The sequence below is a fragment of the Balaenoptera physalus genome (assembly GCF_965194825.1).
Source record: "Balaenoptera physalus genome assembly, chromosome: 6".
NCBI classification, from domain to species: domain Eukaryota; kingdom Metazoa; phylum Chordata; class Mammalia; order Artiodactyla; family Balaenopteridae; genus Balaenoptera; species Balaenoptera physalus.
Window position 1 is genome coordinate 52,226,773 of NC_138885.1, and position 24,736 is coordinate 52,251,508.

At 36.5% G+C, this 24,736-nt stretch overlaps 1 protein-coding gene across 1 annotated transcript in view; it reads right to left on the minus strand.

Moving 5' to 3' along the window:
* ACVR1C (activin A receptor type 1C) overlaps window positions 1-24,736 on the minus strand; it is a 121,801-nt gene that overhangs the window by 27,508 nt on the left and 69,557 nt on the right. The window contains exons 3-8 of the mRNA XM_082465093.1: window positions 13,919-14,158; window positions 9,102-9,332; window positions 6,346-6,513; window positions 4,849-5,005; window positions 3,036-3,160; window positions 742-872 (exon numbers count right to left, since the gene is read on the minus strand). Of these exons, the coding sequence (XP_082321219.1) occupies window positions 742-872; window positions 3,036-3,160; window positions 4,849-5,005; window positions 6,346-6,513; window positions 9,102-9,332; window positions 13,919-14,158 (1,052 nt within the window). The remainder of the gene's footprint in view (window positions 1-741; window positions 873-3,035; window positions 3,161-4,848; window positions 5,006-6,345; window positions 6,514-9,101; window positions 9,333-13,918; window positions 14,159-24,736) is intronic.

The window sequence follows — 24,736 nt, forward strand, 5'->3', positions numbered from 1 at the left end:
ACATTGCAATATGTCTGCTCTATGATGGTTACTACATGTGTGGTTCAAGATGAGGAGATAAACAACAATGGTCCCTGCCATGGGGAAGCTTTTCTGATGGAAGAGAATAAACTCAAACTTCAGCAAGTTAGGGATTAAGAATAATTTATTGACTCTAAGGATGACTGAAATTGTAATATTCTGTGTAGCACAGACATTGACTACCCACCGAATATGCCTGTGTTCCCAACATTCCCAGCTCCCTTCCAGCTGGATGGGACTGTGTGACTCGTTCTGGTCTATGAACCATGAGTGGAAATGAAATGTGTCACTTGAGCCAAAGTATTAGAGAGCCAGTGTGTGACCCTCCAGCTCCTCTCTTCTCCTGATCTAGACCTCTGGAAACTATGTGTTGAGATAGCAGCATCGCAAGATCAAAGTCACCTGGATTACTGCATCACCACAGGGAGCACAGATTCCAATGAAAGTTGCCTAACCTGTAGGGGACTTGGCATAGCAAGAAATAGAGTCTTGTGTGAAGTCACTGGGATGTCAAGGTTGCTCCTGCCACATAACTTAGCATTATGATACTGACAGCTAAAGGGAATAAAATCCTTCTGAAGCTTATACAAAGACATATACCTACATACATGAAATGAATTGGATGCCTAGATAAAGAGAAGGACTATGGTCTCTGAAAATCCACCCTGATACTTACCTCAAAATTATAATGGAAAAATATACATAAGAACATAGCCTTACTTCGCAGCTTTGCCACTGGTTTGGGATACTTGGTCGGAACTTCTGGTCACAGACAACCTTCCTCATTTCCTCTATTGAGGGATCTGAAGGCACCATGTCATAATAAGGCAACTGGTACTCCTCAACAATTCCTATAAAAAAGTTGTGTAATAAATTTCCCAGTGTGAATAATAAGCAAAGATGTTTATTTCAAAATAATGCTAATTAAGTTTTCTAGGCACAAGTGGGACCCTGGAAAACTGGAAAATCAGGCTTATTAAAATTATGTATCATTGTAAAACCAAAGATATAAGTTTAAAGCACTAAGTTGAATAGTTATATAAGTTTATGAAATTTTATATTATGAAAACTTATATAATTTTGATAATTAAATATTATATGAGACAAAAGTATATGTAATTACTGTACAAAATATATAATTTTATATAATTATACATTATACATATACAATTTTATATAAAATATTATGTTACATTTACATAACTTTTACTAATTATAAAAATATAATTTTATATTATGAAAATTATGTAAATTTTGATTTACATAAAATGCCATTGTGCAATTCAGAAGTAATACCTAATTACAAAATTTATAGCAAGCCTCACTGATCTGTGAATGACGTATATTTCTCCATGAATGAAGTATATTTCTCCTTTTCAAAACACAATAGCTTTCTCTTTTTGAAAATTGTTAATCAATCTTTTAAGAGCTGAGTTTTTTACATTTGGATTTTATAGCTACTACATCTGAGAATGTTCCAGAGAAATGGCCAAAAGTATTTGAAGATGAACAGTTCAACGTGAAGGTTAATATTTAAAGAGTCTCAAATAATAGACAAAGATTTGACCTTAATTATCAGAATGTTACTTGAGTTCAAGAATTTCCTTACAGAATCAATTGAATTAAACTATAGTCCTTTTAATTTAAATATTTAAGATTGGCAAAATTTAGAAAATGAAATTCAAATCATGTTAACTAAATTACTATTTCAACTGTTGAAGAAAATTTAAGGACAAAAATCTAAAAGCAAATCTAGACAAATATCAGTACGAAATTTAAAAAAATAATAACATGTTTGAATCTTGCTATTTACCAAGCACCTTCCTAAGCCCTTTACATGTTTTAACTAATTATTCCTCAAAAGCACTGACTAAAGAAAGTACCATATTATCCCATCTTTACAGAATCAGGAAACTGAGGCACAAAGAGTGTCATGAATTTTCTCAAGGTCACATAGCTAGTAAGTGGCAGATCTGGAACTCGATCCCAGGCTTGGGGATTCCAGTGTCCATGTTCTGTTTCTGCACCACTCTAAGTCTATTGCTTCTATGAATAGTTTCATCTTCCTGAATATTTTATTATCTAACCTAGGAATAAAAGGGGGAAAGCATGTTTTCTCATTCAAATATAATTTTAAGCTTTTAAGCTTTTCATTTTTTTAAAAATGAGATTGATGTAAGGCAAAATGACATCAATACAAAATGCAAAAACTGACAGTGGTTTAATAATGACAGTTCTTTCATTGAATGTTTACTATGAGCAGGCTCTCTACAAAAAGCTTCACATGAATTAATTGAATTAGTCCATTAAACCCTTAAAGCCCAAGAGGTCAGTTTTATTATCTTCATTTTACAGATGAGGAAAGTGAGACCATATAACTCACCTAAAGTCAGACATTCAGGAAGTTGCTAAACCAAGGTTTAGGACTAAGTCTGTCTCACTTGAAACTGAAAAATCTAAATCATTTTCTACCAGGATTTAACTTTTCTCCACGGATGAAACAACTCCATCAGACTGCATTTACAGGGTTTCATCTTCCCAAATTCTTCCTCTTAATCTCTAATCTTCCTATTAATCTCTAAACTGCTGGGAGCAGTGGAGTCAGGAAGTTGCTTTGCTTACCTCTGCCCTCCACTTTAATCCCCGCACATTCATCATCACCGGAAAGAAATGAACAAGAAAAGCCTGAGAACCAGAAGACTTCAATTTAAGTCCTGCGGCCTTGGCAAGTCATTTAGTTTCCTTGGGTTTAATTTCTGATATAAAATAGGAATACAGCTCAAAGAAGATTTTCAAGTGCTTTGCAAAGTATTATTATGGAAATCAGAATTATCAGGAGAACTAAGCGGTAATCACAACCTAAAATCTCCGTTCTGTTCAAAATGCTCCACTTTTGCCACGGGAAAGATATCGCCAAAAGGTAATCTCTTAAATATTTAGAAACGATTCAATATAGTGCATTGAATTAGAGCATCAAGGAAAGGCAGACGCAAAGAATATTTCCAAAATCTTACCTCCGACTGAACACCTCCGGGCTATTTCCCAGTAAACCAGACCAACAGAATAGATGTCAGCTCGTTTGAAGGACTCGAAGATATTCACATTTATTGTATCATCAAGCATTTCAGGAGCCATGTACCTTCAAAAACATGCACACTTCAGATTCTGTGTATGATTTTATAGCAGTCCAGTAAAACACAATGTTAATAAATCCTGATATACAATATGTTAAGGCAGTTTACATCAAATTTACAGGTTGATTTGAGCCACTATAATAGAATAAAATTAAATAATACACTTATTGAACGATAATTTTAAAAACATTTTAAATAGACCTAGAGATCATCCTAGCGTTAAAGCCTCTGGGCCAGGAGCCAAATACTTGGAAAGCACTCAATAGGAAAGATGGAACTCAACTTCCAGTAGTTTGGAGCCAAGAAAGCTCCTTGAGGGCAAGGAGTATGTCCTATTCATCATGGTGGGCCCAGTACTCCAACTCAGTGCTCAGCGTCACTCCACAAATACTTGCTCTGAATGAACAGTGTTATTATACATTGGCTCCAAGACATGTATTCATATTATATATTGGCTCCAATAAAATTACAGCCTTGCTGGAATAGGACTGAATCAAAAATTCTACAGTCCCTGGGGCCTGACTGAGCCTAGCTGTCCTAGGGATATTTCGAGGATTTCTCAGAATATTGAGGTGAGGATGCGATACTCTCCCCAATCTTTTAAAAACTTTAGATTCTCTGAAGGAATCCAGCATCCCAGGCTTGCCTGATGGACAAGTTAAAACTTGCTTTTTAAAGGGAAAAAAGAAGAGGTCCCTTAGGGCTGCCCAGTCTGAATAAACTGTCCTGAAGTGTTTCTGGGGCCCCATTAAAGTCTCCCAGGGAACAAAGTGAAGGACTCAGAGGGATTGGCCTGGAATCTCAAATATGGCTAGTAGGCCAACTATACCAGCTTAGAAATTCTCTACTCTCAAGGGCCTTTAACAACTCCAGGAAAGTGTTTTGGTTATTTCTGATTTCAAGGTCAAGAAACCTGGAATTATGCCAAAGTAGCACAGATCCTGAAATTCAAATGAAAGGAAACGGAAGTATGCTGGCCATATGGCCACAGTCTGGCTATAATAAGAAAACACCAGGAATCCCATTACTAATGGGCCTGTCCTGACATACGTGTGGTATGCTCTATATAAATCATGCTTGTTCTTAACTTTCAGAGATTCTGTTCCTTGAAAGTGGGAATTGTGTCCAAACTCATATTACCTTAATACACATCAACTGGGGAGACTTAAGGATAAGTACAACTATAGGTAAATATGTTACATAATATTTTTAAATATTGAGAGAATATTATATAGAGTCCCTCATCTATCTAGTTCAGTGTATTGATTCTATATCTGTTGTTAGGACCTGAATGTATAGAACTAGCCCTGAGTTTCAGTTCATTTATGAAGTCTTGATATAAAGGCTTTGGAGGAGCTATACACTGCTAACATTTTTTTCCTCCTCTCTGTAGGAAAACTATTCTCAGATGTGGCACACTAAAAATAATCTATCACCATCACTTCCACCATTCCTTTCCACTGGACTCCCCACACAAATAGCTACTTTCTATATGACCAAATGCCAACTCTTCTTGCTTTATAACCATTGTGCTGCTGATTTCTCGGTGACCCAGAGAAGACTTCTTGCTTTCTTGGGCCTAATGATTTCCCACTTTGGATCTGCCACCCACCTCCCTATACACATATCCCAGGCATTCATGTTTATGGGGCAGTCATAAGTCTCAGTATGCTACCAAAGTAAGTTATCTTACCTTTTGGTTCCTACTTTAGGATTCTGAGGTATGTCAATAGTGTTCAGTATTGAATCATGCTTCACAGCCAACCCTAAGTCTGCTATGGCACAAGTTTCACATTTTTTCACTAAGATATTCTTTGATTTTATATCTCGATGAGCAATAGCAGGTTTACCTATGAAGCATAAGGTAAACATATTCACTTTTTTCATTACTGGAGATTGAACCTCTCTGAAAGGAGTCATCTTGAAGACTTGGCTCAAATGTTATCTTCTAAGAATGGTCTTCCCTGATCCCCATTCTACATTCCAAGTCATCCTCCATCAGACTATCCCATTTTGCCTTCTTCATAGCCCTTATCACTATCTAAATTATCTTAGTCATTCATATGCATTCTCTGTCCCTCCCAACTAGACTGTAGGCTACATAAGGGCAGTGGCTATGTCTTACACATCACCATGCCTCCAATGCTTAGAAAACTAGGTGACATTTAGTAACCACTAGTAAATATTTGCTGAATAAGTAGGGAAAGTATTAGCATTGCTACGTCCACATAAGAACATAGCAAATATTCTCTTACAAAACAAGTTTCAAACTTCTACCACCCTACACCGGCAGTTCTCAAATGTGGCCCAAAGATCCCTGGGGGTCCTTAAGGCTCTTTTCCAACTACATATCTGTGTGATGTCACATTTTCTTTACATACTTCAACCAAAAACAACATACTGGGACAGACTGAATGAAGAACAGGTATGAAAATCCAGACATTAAGGAGATTTGCAAAAGTGTAAAATGGCATTATTTTAGCTAGATTGGCTTTTGTACTACAAAAATTATGTAACTTTTAAAAATTATGTTATTTATTTTAATATTTAATTGGTTAATTATTGTACTTTAAGTAAATTAATAAATACTTTTAAATTTCTCAATTTTAGTTTCTAATATAGTAAATATTAATAGATATAACCCACATATACAAACTTTTGGGGTCCTCAATAATCTTTAAGAGTTTAAAGGGATCATGGATCCAAATCTGAGAAGCACTATGGTGACTAGACTGACTTTCTAGAGCCAATTCTCTATTAACTCAATAAACAGACGAGACAGTGTGTATTATTTGGCGTTCAAGTACATGATATATAAGTATTTTTTTAAGGTCAGAATAACCCTTTCTAATTATTTTAATTATCAAAGGTAAACAGTTAAATCATTTGTATTCTCTGAAAATAGAGCATTTGCCACCAAAGCAAGATCTCTCAGGTACATATTGTAAATAGCAAAGATAGAGCCACTAGGAATAAAAATATTGTTATGGATAGTATACAAAATGACAAGTATGTAGATGAGAGTTGGCTATATCATGACAAAACCTTCAGCTTTATAAAATACCTTTAGTGTTACTTTACATTTGATAATTGTTTGTAATAAACTAGAACACAGCTGAACACTAAAATACAACTTAGTGTTTCTATCCTCATATTCAAGGAGAAAAAAAATTAGAAAGAAAATACATACCTTGTGTACCAACAATCTCCATATGAAGGTGGGCCAGACCACTAGCTATTGAAAGTGCCAGTTTGATCATTCCAGCCACTGTCACTATGTTTCTATTCAAATAGTCATATAAGGAGCCCTGTTCATGATATTCAGAGACAAGCCAAAGTTGAGTCCAAGTTCCATTATCTAACAGGAAAAAGTTATTTTGTTGCTGTAAGTTTATGTTGAGAAAGAAGCCAAAAGCTTTTAACAAATGTCAGTGTTTAAAGCAAATCTGTGTTGTTAACAAAACAAAGTTAATTCTTTCAGTGATAATACTTACAGTCCAAGTTAGTAGGCTGAAAATTCTCAATGAATTCCTATTGATATATTAGAACCTGTTACATGTACCCACCATCGCTATAGGAAGCTGTGAGGCAGTGATTCTACCAACTGAACTACTCCTTTCTTATTCCCTCTATATCAATACCTGCTGGTAATAGCAACCACATTATGGCAGAAACTACTGAGAGATGCATTTAGGCTCAGCGTTGTGCTATAAATTATTCTTGAGCTTTTAAGAAAGATTGTACCAACGAAAAACAAAAATATAACAAATTTACACAAAGTATTATTACTATCACAAAAGCTCTAACATTCCAAGGATGTTCATATTATTCACCATTCAAAATATGAAGTTTATGATTTCCCTCAAAGCTTAATATAAGCGCCAAACACAATTACTAGAACTTTTCAAATAATTTACCTTATTTAACCAAAGGCTAATCCAGTTTATAAAAGATTTTTAGCAGAAGAGAAATTAGCCTAAAATTTCTCTAGGTATTAGAGTCCCTAGACTTAGCTTTAGCTTTCAGAATCAGATGTCTACAATAGCCCTGGGAAGTCCTGACCAGTTTTGATGCTCAGTGAAAGGGAACTGTAATTAAAGAACATTTGCTAAGGTATCTTTGTACCTAGTGCTTTATGTACAAGAGCTCCTGGTTATCCAAGAATTTAATTTCCAAATCTAGGTAGTGATAACATTTCCTAGGAATGCAAAAATCAACATAACATGATAAAGTTCACTAATAAACTGACCACATATAAAACTAACACTTACACCTCTCTCCCTGCTTAACACCAGTGGCTATCTTTGCCCTCTCGTATCAATGTCTTTGTCAGACAGTTGACTAAACTAAAGGGTGAAACTGTAAATGTTGCAAAAGATATAGAAATGCATGAAAATGAAAGTGATGTTAGAGACCACTTGGAATCAAAGCCACTGACAAGTAAGCCATTGACACAGGTAGACCAGTTAAACTGAAGAAGAGACAGTCAAGGGTGATCTTCCTTGTGCATATTGTTTTATAATCCAATAAATGTCATGATTAAATTAGCTCTATCAGGACGATCTGTATAACGACAGTCATGACTGCTTTCATAACATTGCGAATTAAGCTAACCAGCAGTTTAGCTCAATGTTACGAAGAAAAAGTAGAAGTTCTTAACAGCTTAATAAGAAATGTTTCATTTTCAATAGTATAGTTAAGAATTTGGAAAGAACCTTTTTCTTTTTTAAGCTCAGTTTCTCCCTGGCTTTACTAGGCTTTATTCAGTTTCTCCCTGGCAAATCAGAAAAGACAAATCATCAGCAAACATAACTATGGCCAAAATGTATAATAACACTAAGCTTCTCTTTGGCCATCTAATTAATCATAAATACTTTCATGATCAAGCTTATATTAAATAGAAATAACCACAGATTTTAAATTTTCCTAGGTAATGGTAGGTTTCTGATAGCCACAGATAGTTTGTGGCTAGATAGAGGTTACAATCTCCACCTCTCCAAAGTTCTTCATGAGTATTACTGATTCAAATAAAAAAATAATTGACTGGATCAAGTTTTGCTCACCTTTGTTCCCTGTTTCCCTTTAAGGGAACTGTTGCACAGCTAAATGAGTAAAAGGTATGCAAAAAGAAGAAAGAGAGCATAGGTAATCCACAGACTCTATATCCAGTCCCTGATTACTGGGCATATACAGAAAATTTTATGACTATTGATTTAAATACCAAAAAGTTGATGGTCTGTCTTATTCCACAAATCTCATAAAGCAGTATTATTTGGGGTTGTTAATGTTAAACCTCACGATATAAACCATACTCAAAGTACATTAATTTCACTAAAATTATCTTGCTTGCCACCATTCTAATAATGTTCATAGAAAACTAGAGTCCTGGAGTTGAGATCTGTTGTACAGATGAAAGTATAGTCCTAACAAAGATGAATATTCAACTATCATTCGTTGGTATCTTTGTACCAGTTATCAAAATATTGAAATATTTCTGTCCTGTTTAATTAACAGCTGCTATTCAAAACGTCCAATGGTATTCCTTTGCCCTAGACACCCAAAGCAACTCCTGAACCCCCAAGATGCCTCCAGATCTTTTTATGACCCAGCAACTAAAGGGATAAAATCTAGCATGGCAGGGTTCCCCCAGGACTCTGTTCCAGTTGAAGCTTCTGTCCTGGTTGGTTAGTTCCTGTGCCATACCAGTCATCAAATATTTTAAATATCAAGCTGGCTATAGTGTCATCATGACTTCATATCACTCGTCTGCCCTGCTTTATTTTACATTTATTGCACATTTATCTGTGGAGAAGAGGAAAGCATTTTCTTTCCTCAAAAAAGAAATCAGACTTTTACGTAGATTTTATTAAAACAAAGAGATTATTTATTCTCCTCTGATAGTAGACATAACATTTTATTTGCTGGACCCAATTAGATTGAAAATACCTTTGTTGTCAGCAGCAATGAAGCCAAGGATGTTTTCATGTCTCAGCATAACGGTCTGATAAATTTCTGCCTCTCGAAACCAAGACCTTTCATCTCTGGAGGAGAATATTTTCACAGCCACATCTTCCCCGCACCATCTTCCGTGCCAGACCTCACCAAATCTACCTTTTCCTACTATTTCCTGAAGTACAATCGTCCTTGCAATTGTTCTTTGAACCAATAGAGGCAGACCTAACCAAAGAAAAGATGAAATTGATGATTAAAAACAAGTAATTGCCAGAAAACAACTGTCATGATGACCATTATTTTCACATAAAAAAGCAAACATTTAACCACTTTAGTAATTTTACTGATTTTGAAGAAATAAGCACCATTATACCACACTTTAATTTAGTCAAAGCATGCTCAAAAAATACTCCAAATTCTTACTATGATTTCTCTTCTCATATTCACAAATAAAAATTTCTTGAATATAGCCTGCCACTGCAGATATCTAATTTTCCAAAATTGTTGCAAATCTCTCTGATTTGCACATTGAAGCCAGTCAGTTTACTAAATACACAAAGGTTAAAAAGCATAAGTTGTTAGCCTCTAAAATAAAATATATGATTCCTAGTACAACCAAGAATGCAGGGAATTCTTTATGAATTTTTTTAAAAACCAAGTTAAAATTGGAAAGTGAAGAATCGAATTCAATGATGAAGTGAGGCAATCATGTTACACTAAAAGCAAGGTACAGTCATAGAAAATATCAAATGGATATTTTCTGTGGAATAAAAGAAAGTCGAAGAAAATATATTCTGAATGTACGTAAAATGTTTAGGTTCTTTTGAACCAATAACTTTACCTCTAGAATTCTATTCTAAAGATTTAATGAAAAATGCAGAAAAATTTATGTCAAGATACTTAATATATTATTACTTATAGAAAAAGTAAGGAAAAGTGTCTGATAATAGAAAAATTGTTAAGTACAGTGCAGAGGTTGAGACCACAGATAAGAAAGGCTTGGGTTCAGATTTCATCTGTGCCACATGGTAATCATGGGCAAATTATTGAACTTCTCTGAGCTTCAGCTTCCTTGCCTGAAAACCTGTGGGCAATAATATTACCTATATCATAGGGATACTTTGAGAATTAATAAGCACGTTAAGCACCTAGCATGGTATCTGGCCTATTACATGCTCAATAATGGTTTGCCCTTAACATTATGTCTAAGGATGGATTACTTAGAGCCAAAAATAATGATGCTGTTTATGAAGAGTTATTTCTTAATGACATAGGAAAGTACTTCTGCTATAATAAAAACCATACTTTGTTAAATGAAAAAATACTTTTGTTAAAGACAAATAGCATAGCAAATTCTATCCATCTAAATAAGTGTATCTAGCTATTCGAAATATTCACGGGAAAAACACTGAAAAGAATATATGCTAAATGCTATGATGGGTATTTCTATTTAGTGGAATCAGGGTGAAGTAAATTGTGATATTCTCCTTTCTAATTCTTTACATTTTCTTAATGTCCACAATATTCCATAAATATTTATTACTCTTATAATTAGAAGGAAAATAGCTAAAGAGGTCACAGTATAATTTATTCAGGAAAGTCATGTTTAGTTGTCATTGTACTCAGATGGCTGGGAAACCCTTATAGCAATAGCCCTGTAAGCTCCTGTAGGCTTCGACCTCTACTCCTGAAATGAGCCACAGTTTATTCAGATGTTCTCATGTTCATGAGAACCACCCACCATGACTAAATAAGCACAGACTATAAGTTTGCTATTATGGGTCTCAACAATTAGTCACAAAGCCTCACAGCCAGAAAGTTCTTCTGAGATCATCTGGTTCAACTTTGTCATTTAGAGATGAGAAAATTGGGGCTGTGTGGTAGTCAAAAACTTGCCCAGGAATAAGTGGAAGTCAGACCTACAACTAAAACACTGTTTTTCAATCCAAATTCTTATGCTCTCACCATTCAGTGGATATGACTACAGTCCTCCCCAGTTGGAAAGATTTCTAGCAGCAAACTATCCAGGATATTTTTGTAAGCTAGAGTCAGTTTCACTACTTGCCACACAATGAAAATTGTACTAACAATTATTAAGCCAAAGTACAATTTCAATCTCTCTCTCTTCCCTCCCCTCGTCTTGCATACACAAACTCACAAAAGCATCACCACGACCAATCACAACAATATTGACAACGACAACAATACAACAACAACAATTGGCTAGAGAACTAGATAAGCCTATGTTTTCAAACTGCAAATTGATTAGGCACATAATCAATGCCTCAGACCGGGGACAAAGAAGGATTTCATCTAAGGTACTCAGCACAGCAATTAAGTTGAGGCAGTAAAACAATGAAAATTGCTTCAGCATATTTCAAAGCAACCACCAAAAATAATCTGAGTAATTTTTGTGTTACACACTTAGAGATTTCCTTTGAAGGCACATGGACTTTGGCTCTCCCTGCAGGTCCATGCTACTCTTTTTTACCAGGGGCTGTAGAAGCTGATGCCTGACTGATGGAAATGTCACCATCCATCAGTAGTGTTATATCATGACAGGAAAGCAGAAACCTACCAAGCCTCTTAGAAGTCACCTGAGACACCATGATCTCTCAAAGACCATCCAGTCAAACACCAGTCCATTTTCCTCTCTTGCAAACATTATATCTCTTTGAAATCTGTCCCTGACCAGGTCGGGATATGCTTCATAATTTTTGTCTCTCAACATCTGACAAAGCTGCTTCTTGCTTAAGGTCGCTGCCCAGGGAAGAGAAGCAGAGGGGAAGCAGAACTCCTGATTTCCTTCCTATGGGTGAGCTTTTGTGACAGAAGCCTTGCTACACATGGACCCATTCTCCCTGATGATCAAAGGCAGTATGGCCATCCATTACTGTTAGCCAGTGGTCACTGGCAAACATATGCAGCTGGCTTCGGGGAAAAGTGCCTAGAACTATTTTAAGTTGATCATTAAAGAAATCATCCATGCTTGGGTATATTTACAGCTTTCTTTTAAGAGAGAACTTAGAATAATCTAAAGAGGAAAAGGTTCAGCAGTCAATAAGTCCAGCTTTAGGTTTCAAGATGCACAAAAATACCAAAAAACTTAATGTTAATTTTTGATTTTATGCCCTGGCTCACAACCGCTTTCTTAAACTAAATATTCAGTCTCCAGTTATAAAATCTCCATTACTTTTATTTGAAAGGGAAATCCTTGGTCAATCTTAAGTATAGTCAAGAAGTAGCTCCAAAACACATATTTCTGCCTTACCTCTTCATACGAACTGAAATGTTTTGGTGGGGATTAAATAGATGGTTATTTAATCACTTGAACCTTTTAATAAATTGTATAAGGTTTCAAGGAACTTGGCACAAATCAGAGCTTTCTGTGCCTATATTCTAAGCCTAGAATGTTGCCAGGGCTCAGGAAGTTAGGGCACAGCGGCCCCCAAAAGGTAACACTCAAGGAAGGAAAGAGTATTAAATCCTAGTAAGTTTTACTTTTAAAGAAAAAATGTCAACTTTCTATCCAACAATTTAATCTGGATTTCAGTTTTATAAACTTTGCAGTTTGGAGATACTCTTTCCAGTATTCCTCCTTTGAAAACATGCCACCTGATTTGTGCAATGATGGTGTAAACATTGAGGCTTTGGTCAGTGAGCAAGCGATCTTGCCCCCAGAAGCAGCCAACTATCTGGGCTTTCTGGATGACATAATTAGGCCCCTCTTTTCTGATAAATACTTCTGAGTCCAAAGCTGCTTCTTGTTAAATATGGATGCCCATATAGGTGCTACCAACCCTCTGTCATCTGCCCTTGTTAATTGTGCCTGCCTGGACACTCCCCAAGGCCACGGTCAAGGGAGTTCCTCAAAATCTGTTTGGAGTGATCATCCTTAATGATCTTTCCAAAGCAAGATGGGATGCAGGGGTGACTGAAATGACTCAATTAGGCTTACCCTAGTTCATGTTTCTGCAACACCACATGCTGACAGGATTTCTGGAATTATACATGAAAGTTGGGAGTCCCCTGCCATTTTAGGGAGTTTATTATTACGGGATGTGGGTCGGGGGTCAACGCTCTTCTGTCGTCGGAAACTCAAAAAGCCCTCAGATGCTTTGTGCTATGAGAAAGGCTCATTTAAGCCATAATACAGCCTGGTATTTTGAACTGCTTCATCAGGGGTTCTGAAGTTCCATTAAAGAGGGAAAGCGTTGTCATATAACCTTAGGAGCACAAGCCAGCCCAGGAATGCTCCCTTTCGTCTTCCGTTTCTATGCTTTAAGACCACATTCTTGATTTTAATTTCAGGTCAGCTCCTTATTAACTTCACAAACACACATCCCAGGGGTTGCCTACCGATTCCAAAGACCTTTATGATCACAAGAAAAGAACGCTACTTTGCATAACTAATATGTTTTCCCCAGAACTCAACTGCTTAAGCCCCGCAACTGTTTTGTGCCCATGAAACATGACCAAGACAGCAACAATGATTATTACTAACCATAATGTGGGAGAGGGCAGAGAAAAGAAACTCTTTCTGGCTTCAGAAATAAATTCTGAAGGCATGTGAAAATGAGAATCTGAACACCTAAAGGCACAAAAAGCAATCGAGAAGACTTCATTTTTAGGCCAGGACAGTTTTTACTCTTCATCAAATCCTGAAAGGAGTTTCCATGCCAGAATTTACCATGTACCATATCAAGCATTTTAAACAATGGAATTAATAATATTTGGGCCCTCTTTTGTTAAAATGGGTATTATTTTTACATAGAGTTTTTCTTACTGAAAAATGAACAATAGGCACATACCAGAGCCAGATCCAGAGGCGGTCACATCGTAAATCAGATCTTTTAGAGTTTTCCCAGCATTGACCAGATTGCACTCAGAAAGGGGCTCCTCCACATTCGGTCTCTTTTTCTTTCTGTAGGTGCACAGTCGACCTTGGCATGCCCATACTGTCAGCAGTGAAGCTATGGACAGGAGGCAAACTGGCACAGTAATAATAATGGTCAGCTCCATGGGTCCAAGTTTTGGGGCATTTGGTGATGCTGTAATTAAAAAAAGAAAGAACATGACCATATGTTAACCCACGTTAAGTATTTTAGAAATTGGAAATGCGATCACCAAAATTTTACATCTATAATGTGCAGCTACACAGTATGCACTCATGTTAGTGGGTGAAGACTCTCTATGATGAAAGCAAAGGCGGGGAAAGGGAGTTGAGGTGAGGATGCAGTTGCAGTTCCGTTCTGCTAGGTGACAATGGAAGATAGAATTAGGATCATGGAAAGCACTAGCACCTGCAATCCTTTTTAAAACCTCCAAACCATTTGACATTTTATTACTCTTTTCTCGCCATTTTTCAGCAATCCATCCTTAAGGCACATTCATTCTTTTAGCCACAGATAATTACTGAGCTCTTGCAATATGCTGCCACTATTCCAGGTGATGGAGATAGAGCAGTGAGTGAGAGAGCCCAAATCCTTGCTCTGTGGTGCTTATGTTCTCACACAACCACAGATGGGTATGTAATACAAAAGCAAGAGATCATAAGTGCTATGAAGAAAAAGAAAGCAGAACAAAGAGAAAAAGTGATGGTGGGACACTACTTTAGAGAGACTGGTCACAGAAGGCCACTCTGAGGAGGGGGCAGGGAGCTACAAGAGAAGTATCTCAGGGAAGCATGTTCCCAGCAGAAGGAAAGCAAGTGTGAGGTGCCCTGAGGTGGAGACCTACTTGGAGTGTTCAGGAACAATCTTTGCCTCAAGTGCAGTAAATGAGGAGAAAGGTAGAAGGAAATGGGGTCAGGGAGGTCAAAAAGAAAAATATCATGTGGGGTCTTCAAGGCTGAAAGGACTGTGAATTGTATTCCAAGTGGAAGCTGTCACAGGGTTCTGAACAGACAAAAGATAGGATCTAACTTATATCTTGAGTGACCGCTGTGTGAACAGACACTAGGGGCACAAAAGTAAAAGCTAAGAAACCAATTACAATGTATCTGGTATTTTCATGGTAAGCATTTTTGCCACAAACATTTTGGCTGAATAACTACTTGGCCATAAGGCAATTCTGCTGTAAAAGATAAAATAACAAAAAATAAAAGTGGCACATATATACAATGGAATATTACTCAGCCATAAAAAGAAATGAAATGGAGTTATTTGTAGTGAGGTGGATGGAGTTAGAGTCTGTCATACAGAGTGAAGTCAGAAAGAGAAAAACAAATACAGTATGCTAACACATATATATGGAATCTAAGGAAAAAAAAAAAAAGTCATGAAGAACCTAGTGGCAAGATGGGAATAAAGACACAGACCTACTAGAGAATGGACTTGAGGATATGGGGAGGGAGAAGGGTAAGATGTGACAAAGTGAGAGAGTGGCATGGACATATATACACTATCAAACGTAAAATAGATAGCCAGTGGGAAGCAACCGCATAGCACAGGGAGATTAGCTCTGTGCTTTGTGACCACCTAGAGGGGTGGGATAGGGAGGGTGGGAGGGAGGGAGATGCAAGAGGGAAGAGATATGGGAACATATGTATATGTATAACTGATTCACTTTGTTATAAAGCAGAAACTAACACACCATTGTAAAGCAATTATACTCCAATAAAGATGTTAAAAAAAAAAAAAACTCCTACAATGATTCTTTTTTAAAAAAAAAAAAAAGGAAACAATGAAACAGTGAAAAATGAATAACAAAATTTAAAAGACTTTATAGTGAAATACAAAATATTTGAATACATTTAAAATGTGTAAGAGATTCACGGTGATACTGCATAAATGACTAATTTTACTTAATGAGTTGTACCTAAGCACTTGTCTTCCAAGTCTTTCGTTCATAGTATTTTATACCTTTTTTTTTGCTTGTTGATTCATCTCCTCATTCAGCATCACACTTTTTTGCTAAAATTTATTCCTTAATTAAGAGAGGTATCAGTTTCCAAATGCTAGGATGCATACTTGTAACTGAGCTTTGTATTGCTTTATGAACGCCTCTATGCTGCTGTTTGTTCTTGGCAAATTGTCACATGTCTATTGATAGACATTCCAAAGTTGCATGGGAAATGTGGGTTCAAGTCTGCACCTTCAAATCACCGAAGGATTTGCAAACCAATATGTTATCATTTTCTAGTATCGTATGCAATCTGGCTTTACATTCTCTTATTTCACACTTCCAGTAATTTATTACCATCTTTTCTATCAAGTCGATATAATTGTTATCATCCAGTATTTTAAGATCGGCACATCTACTCATCACTGTAGAGACCATTATGAGGGCTAAGATTTATCTAATATAAAAATAGGAGTACTCTATCAATGGAGAAATGAAACCAAACTGTCAACCAGTTATTTCATCTTTCATGGCAAAATTACCTTACGGCCAATTAGTTATATGGCAAAAACTGTTTGCTGCAAAAATGTCTGCGGCGAGGATGTTTACCTGGAAAATACCTACAACCCAATTAGAAACCTGATGCAATAATCCAGGCAGAGATGATGGTTTTGGCTGACAACTCTATCTAAAATACTACTTCCTTCTCATTCCCTGTTTACTCTCTGTACCCTTGTCCTGTTTTATTTAACTTCCTGGATCTTATCACCACCTGGCACATCACAGATTCACTTATTTATCATCTGATTTCTTCCAAAGAACATATGCTAGTTCTTAATGAGAGGAAGAATTAAGTCACTCCTCAGGCTTCCTTCTTGGTAATGACAATCCAAGAGAGCTTATTATGCTAAATGTACTTGAATTTTACTTACAACATGTTAACCAGAATATGTGAACATAATTTGAAAACAAATATTATTTAATTCTAAAGGAAAAAGAATCAAATTCCTCAAAGATGTGTTCATAAAAGTTTCACTATAAGCCTAAAAATAGTAGTCTATCTACTACCAATGAGTAAAATATTTAAAACTGTTAAGTGAACTTTGGAAACAAACATATTTCATGCTCTTCTCCTTTGCCAGGTGAATTTTGGCAGATCACCAACTTTCCTTCTCCTGAGTGTTGCAGGATTCCTCTGAAATCATTAGAAGTTGTACAGGTGCATATGAGGACAGCTTGGGCTTGAGTGTTCTTAGGACAAGGTGCTAAAAGAGGTCTCAGACTTGACTTTGGCTGAGAAATCATTAACCATGGAAGTTGCACTTCTGAAGTTTGCTGTTATAAAAAAGTTTTATAATCCACTTCATAATAATCTTTCTAATCTACATTTCAAGTTGCATCCATATTTTTATGTCCTCACAAAGGTATTCCAGGAATTCTAAGAAAGCCACAGAATGTACTTAACCATTTGCAACTTACATAAACATGTACCTAAACATGTTTTTAAGAATAAAACTCCACTATTGGATACATTTATATGGCTAAATTTTATTTTGATACATGTTATTAGGAACTATCAATATAAACATTACTGTTAAAAAGCTTATTGATTGTCTTCATTTTAGTAAAGCTCTATTAAGCAGAGCTCAGATCATCACTATGGCAACCAATAAAGAGGCGAAAGGTCAGCAAGCCTGAAAATAGAATAATATCTATAAAAGTGCACTGCTCTGGTGATGGCTACTGCTCTCAGGGATGTTTATTACAGATGGGCAATGTTTCTACTTTTGTGAACAAATTTACTGAAACGAGTTAGTAAGAAAAAAAGATGACTCAGCAACAAAAAGCTAGCAACACCATCCAGAAAGAGCTCCTTAAGCACTGAGCAATTTTTAAGGCAAACATTTGTAAAACTATCTTCTAAACCAAATGTTGATTGTAATCTCTACAGGAGACAAATGAAGAAAACTGTGGTCTACACCCAATGAGTCATGGTAGAAAGACAGTAGTGCAGTTAAGAATACATTTTAATAAGTTATCTCGGATGAAAATATTAATTTTTCTAACAGATTTTACATTCTTGATCATAGGAGAACTCTTTTTTGTTTTTTGCTTTTTTAAATATTTTTTCCATTTCTATAATTTTATTTTATTTATTTATTTTTATTTTTTTGTCTGCATTGGGTCTTCATTGCTGTGCACGTGCTTTCTCTAGTTGCAGCAAGTGGGGGCTACTCTTCATTGTGGTGCGCGGGTTTCTCATTGAGGTGGCTACTCTTGTTGCAGAGCAGGGCTCTAGGCATGCGGGCTTCAGTACTTGCAGCATGTGAGCTCAGTAGTTGTGGCTCACAGGCTCTAGAGCACAGGCTCAGTAGTTGTGGCGCACGGGCTTAGTTGCTCCGTGGCATGTGGGATCTTCCCGGACCAGGGATCAAACCGTGTCCCCTACATTGGCAGGCAGATTCTTAACCACTGCACCCCCAGGGAAGTCCCAGGAGAACTTTTATTATTTGATAATTTCCAATTTTTGAGACCGTGTCAACTGAGGTGATTTCTCCATGGAATAAGCAGCTCCGTGGTGGCATACGTTAATCCCAAAAGTGAGGTCTGGGAGTTCTGCATTGCTAACTCTAGTTATTTCACTCTCTAGTAAATTAAATAGAAGAGGTTGGGAAAAAAGAGACAAGCACTAGCCCACATGGATGAGAGTCTAGCTTACAAAAGTCTCCCCTATGTAAGTTCTGCAGTCCATTAAACAAAGATGACGCAGGGGAAGGAGGTATTAACAAGCCAGGAAGAAGGGAATGTATGAGGTGGAAGATTCTGTGCAGCTGGAGGGAATCATACAAAAGGCGAAAGATTGTAAGAAGGTAAGAACAAAAAAAGGGAGAGGAAAAAAGAAGGAAGGAAGGAGGGAGGAAGGAAGGAAGAAAAAAGGAAAGAAAGGAGAAATTTTTTTTAAGTATTTTTGTGAATTTGCAACTTTCCCTAGAGACAGGAGTGAAACTGGTGATTGTGAAAGCAGTGGTGGTTACTACTGCCCAAATGAAGTTCAGAACCAGTTTAGATGCCTCAGTTTCTCCCAGGATAGTTCCTGTTACCTCCTCGCCACCTCCTATTTCTGGCTTTAGGGAGGCAAACATCTCAAGATGAAAAGAAAAAGATGAGAAAATGTGGGCATGATCTCCATGTTTCTTCCCCTGCTGACCTTTTCTCTTTCTTTATTAAAAGTATGAAAAATTATTGATGTTTATGAGATTTATATGACCTTCATATTAATTAATTTATATTTCTTTAGTATACGGTAATAGGAGGAGATGCCTTCGAACTGAGGAGAGATGTGGACTTGATCAGTGGCTTCAAATAACTCATATTGACCTTTGGCACAAAAATCCTGTTGTATATTTGTGTTCAACTTAAAGGTATATTTCTTCACTGTATTTGAATGGCATTCAACTGACTAGAAACTGATATATTACAATGGAGCGATGTACAGAAAATGAGGATATAGTGACTGAAAAGATATACACTGGCTGGACAGCTGTTTAAAAACAAATTTGAGCAAAGAAAACAGAGGTCTTCATCCAGACGAAGTGAATTTTTACGAACCATTTCAAGGTTAGTGCTTCCTTCCCAAAAGTTGCTATAGCAAGTAGCTACATAAATTTAAGAGGGTCCAAAGCACCCCTAAAGAAACCACAAACTAATTTAGCATTGAACCACTCCTATTCCTTTTATTAAAAGTTTTCCCCAAGTGAAAAGATGCTATTATTGCAAGGTTGAATCCATGAATGTATAAATATCAAGTCTTCAACTGCCTCCTTACCACCCGCCCGCCCCCCGCCCACCCCAGGAAAAGGGAAGCATTTGTTTCTCCAGCTTGTGGCTTTGAAATGTTCTCAGAATAAAGCAACCAAAAAGACTGTGTTGCTCGAGATGCTTTCTGATAGGTCTGTTTCTGTCCTGGCACCAGAAGAAATGCCACTAGGAACAACTGAATGACATGGTGATGTACAGGGTGAAGTACCCTATAAACTTCTATACTCTATAAACTTCTATGACCTCTGACTTCAGTTAAAGAGCTTTTTGTTTAGTTCACAGGTTTCTGGGGGGAAAAGTGTGGAAATAATAAGTGCAGCTGAAACAGAAAAAAGAAATACATTACCTCTAAGATATTCAAAGCTACCTTGTTAATTAGCTCAACAGGAATGATTTCTTTTGTCAAAAACAGAGTGACATGTTAAGCAATGAGAAATCTCCCAAATCTTCTCCTTTACCTGCCATTTCAAAGCACCCAGAAATATGGGTACCATTATCTCAAACATTTGCCTGATGGTAATGAAAATACGTTTCTAATTGATTTCTTGTTGCTTTACTAAACTGGTTCAAAACCTGGAACCAAAGGGATTGGTGTGTATAATGTTGCACTGAGAACAACTCTCTGGGATGGGGGGCAGAGAGTGGGGCACAGTCCACATCTTTGTGGAATTTAAAATCTACTAAGGAATACATGACCCATCTAGGGTACAATTCCAAAGCAATTTGGCTGGTAAAAATAAGGAGAAAACTTTATGTAGCAGCGAGAGATGTGGCAGATAAGAAAAAGATCATGATGAAGAGTTCCATTCATGATGAATCAGTCTAGTATAAAGAATATGTAACTAAAACTTTACATGTGTGAAACACACACATGGGAAGTAGAACGGGTCCAAGGAGTTAAGTCACAAACGCAGTTTTATTTGTCTAACACTTCCATGTAATTCTTTACTCCTGATTACAGGGAGCCCTCCACCACCACCCACGAGAGCCTGTCCTAGCCTCCTACTTCTTCACAGTGACCCTTATATTTATAAATGTCACCAGGAAAAATGCAGTTATAAGTTAATTTGGTTAGATCCCTCCAACATGCTTCACTATAGGGGGAAGGAAATGGTCCCCCTTCTTCACAGAGTGAGAATAATCATGCCAAACAGGTTGTTTCTGATCAACATGAACCTCAAGTACTGAACAATGGCAGAATATTTTCTAATCTAGATATTCAACTGAACCATGACAGTGACAGAAATAACATGAGAATTATTTCTGCCTTTTAACCATATCAGGTGAGGTACTGATGGGCCATTCCGTCATTCAGTGCTCAATCTATAAATGGCTACTAGTATACAAGGTCTACATCTGGCCTGATTTCATGCGTGTGTAACAGGCAGAGAGCACCGCACATCAAAATATTTCCTGGCTAGTTCCCCTTGTGCTGCCAGTTTTCTGGGAAGAACACTGAGAAGCCTCAAATCTTCTTTTGTCCACCAGCACCTGAATTTTAAAATAACAATGATTTTATATATTAAGGAAATAAGAATGTTAGATTGAAGAGTATAATCTTTGGCATAAGGGGTAGGAAGAACTCTGACTCAAGCAGAGGTGAGATTAATACAATGTAGGAAGAATTCAAATCGGCTTCACAGTTTTTCTGAATTTTAGGGCATGCACCAGAGATCAGTTTCTTAATCTGTCATCAAAACACATATTCTTTTTTTATTTATTTAATTTTTTATTTTATATTGGAGTAGAGTTGATTTACCATGTTGTGTTAGTTTCAGGTGTACAGCAAAGTGATTTAGTTATACATACTCATATATCAATTCTTTTTCAGATTCTTTTCCCATACAGGTTATTACAGAGTATTGAGTAGAATTCCCTGTGCTATACAGTAGGTCCTTGTTGATTATCTATTTTATATATAGTAGTGTGTATTCTTGAATAATACATATCTATAAAGAAATTAGATAGTAATTACTCGAAGAATATTTTAATTTTTTTTTAAGCCAAACTTTTACGTAAGAAAAATGAAAGTTCCTTGGGAGAAGCACCCTATCTCATAGCTGAGGGCGTTGTTCAAAGAAGGCACTTAAAAATATTGATGACAAAGAAAAGTTACACTTCTCTGTCCTAAAGTTCACGCTAATAGAATTTCTCCCTCAGCTAACACATTCACACAAAGCAGCTTGTCCATTTGGAAAAGACTGACATGAGACAATGATATTTTGACCCAGTTCAACATCCTATATACGATAATCACCTGAGAAATATTTGAGTAAACGGGTAATAGTATTTATGTAACTGAGAAGAGTAGGGTTTACATAGTGTAAAATCCTCAATTTAGAATTGGTTATAAATTGTACTTTCAATTTCCTATTAATCCCTATGAACAAAATTTCATAATTAAAATCAGTGTACTTGTTCCTTGAGACAAGAAATGCTTCCTATATTAAACATTTAAAGTACAAGGTTTGACTTTTTGTATACTTATATTTCAAAATGTAATGTACTGAGCTCACATGGACTTTTCAAAATGTAAAAATCACAGCATCTTTCAGCTTATGGGGAAAAAAATCCCTGTCTGGCACACCTGTCAGGTGTGTGGGGGATCCTCAGAGAGTGAGCTACAAATGGATTTGTTCATGTGGTGGCAGAGCAATTCCACAAGGGGTCCCATGAGTCTTTCTCAGCATGTTGATGTCACCTTACACTGCCTAGAGCAATGAATTTACATTTAAAATAGAAAACCATAAAAGTTGAGACAACAATGGATGTTTTAAAGGGATTAAGATAGCAAGACTTTTCAGCTCCCCAAAGAATAATATTCACTACCTGAGTCTGCAAATTTTTATAATTATAGCATGCTTTAAAATGATTAATTTTGATAAATTCAATGCTAATGTTTTCACATTTTATCTTCCTTCAAATGTAATTCCTTCAGTTTGGCTTAAAGTCTAATTTAGACATGTGCCTAACAATATGCATTGTTCATCTACCCTAGCTGATATAAATAATAAATTGTTCTTTTTTTCTTTACACAATTGAGAACAGGACGGTGAAAACTGTACTGAGGTTAATTAGGAAAGTACCCACATTTTAATGTTGTGCGTGTATTTTCTTTATTGAAACTAATTATTTGAATTAGTCAAAAATACAATAGTATTAAAATAGTGTATTGAACTCCAAAAGGAAAAATCAGAAATTATTATTACACTTACCCTTTCAAGCACTGTATGTTTTGGCAGCAAAATGGGAACAAAGATACCCAGAACTTGAATGTTTTTGTTGAATACTCTATTTCCATATGAAGGGTGGTAATTAGTGCACGCATAAACTAAATAGCAGTTCCTATAAAAATTAACCCTATAAATAAGAGGCTTCTCTAGCCCAGGTTTCCTGACCTTATCCTCGATGAATTTTCACAGACAATTTTAGAATGCTCTTGATGCTATTTGACATCACCACTATTTCTCTGAGCATGTCTCTGATGTCACCTAGAGTCACCAGAAATCATTTCTGTTACAAATCACAATGCAACCCACTATGAAAGAAACAAGCCACAAAATGTGATTCCTTCACATAGGAAAGACATGTTTTAATAATAAGAAAGGAAAGTCAGACATAAAATTATATTAAACAGAATAACTCAACTATATTAAAATAGAAAATATACTAAACTACTGATAGTAGGAACTCTAGGCCAGTGAATATAAGTTCAGTAGGTATTGAATGAGTGAATGAATGAACAAGGAAAGCTCATGCCCAAGAAGGAAATCAGTCACTTCTGCTTCCGCCAACTGATAACAAGAGGGAGACTTCAAGAATGCCAAATCTTCTGATTTTTTCAAGATAAGCCAGATGTCTGGATTTTTATACTGACTCAATGTTTAACATTATAAAGAAACTCACTTTTTTTCCCCAGAAACTATGTAGATCAAATGAAACCTGTCTGTGGGTCAGGTACAACCAATAAGCAGGTAGAACTCTCAATGACTTGTTTTGCTGTTTCTATGTTCATTAGAATTAGATTTAGCTACTAATGACAGAGGAAACTATATAGAAGTTTCCTTTTCTCTTTCATGTAAAAGAAATTTGAAGATGGATAGTCCAATGTTAGCAGGTTGGCTCCATGTAGTTTTTGGTCAGGGTCCTTTCATCTCCCTTGTTTCCATCCCTATCATGTAGGTATTATCCTCATGGTCCAAGGTAGCTGCTAAACTCCATCCTTTACATCCAGGCAGCATGATGGAGGATGGCATAATAAGGTGCCAGTTCTGTTTTAAATGAGTCTTCTCAGAAGTCCTCCAAAACACTGCCAGTCAACTCGTTAGCCACAACTTAACGCCACACCTACCGGTAAGAGGAGCTGAAAATACTGTCAGTTGCAGGGACAGCCGTACACCCAGCTCAGTCTAGGTCCTGCTACTAAATGGGTATTGGAGGAAACTAGATGTCTTTGAAACATTTATAGTCTTAGCAAACTTTGACCCATTGGATTTTTTCATTAGAAAAAGAACACATTTGCAACAAAACAAACAGTATACAAATTTATAAGGAAAGAATTAAATAATGTCCTCAGCTGGTTAGCTCTCCGATATCAACTCCGAATGTTAGGAGAATGTGTAATTTTCATAAATTTACCCATACTCAAAAGTTACTTTGGGACTTTCCTGGTGGTCCAGCGGTTAAGACTCTGTGCTTCCAATGCAGGGGGTGAGGGTTCGATCCTTGGTCGGGGAGCTAAGATCCCTCGTGCCGCGCGGTGTGGCCAAAAACAAAGTTACTTTGAAACTTGATGTTTTGTTTTCCTTTTGTTGTGAAATATAATAAATATACAGAAAAGTGCATACAACATATACACTGAGCATAAAAATAATTATAAACCCCTATGGATCACCAGTCCCCTTACCCCCTACCTGTTCCCCAACTCGGAGATACCCCACATGATCATATCCTTTCCCAACCTCCAG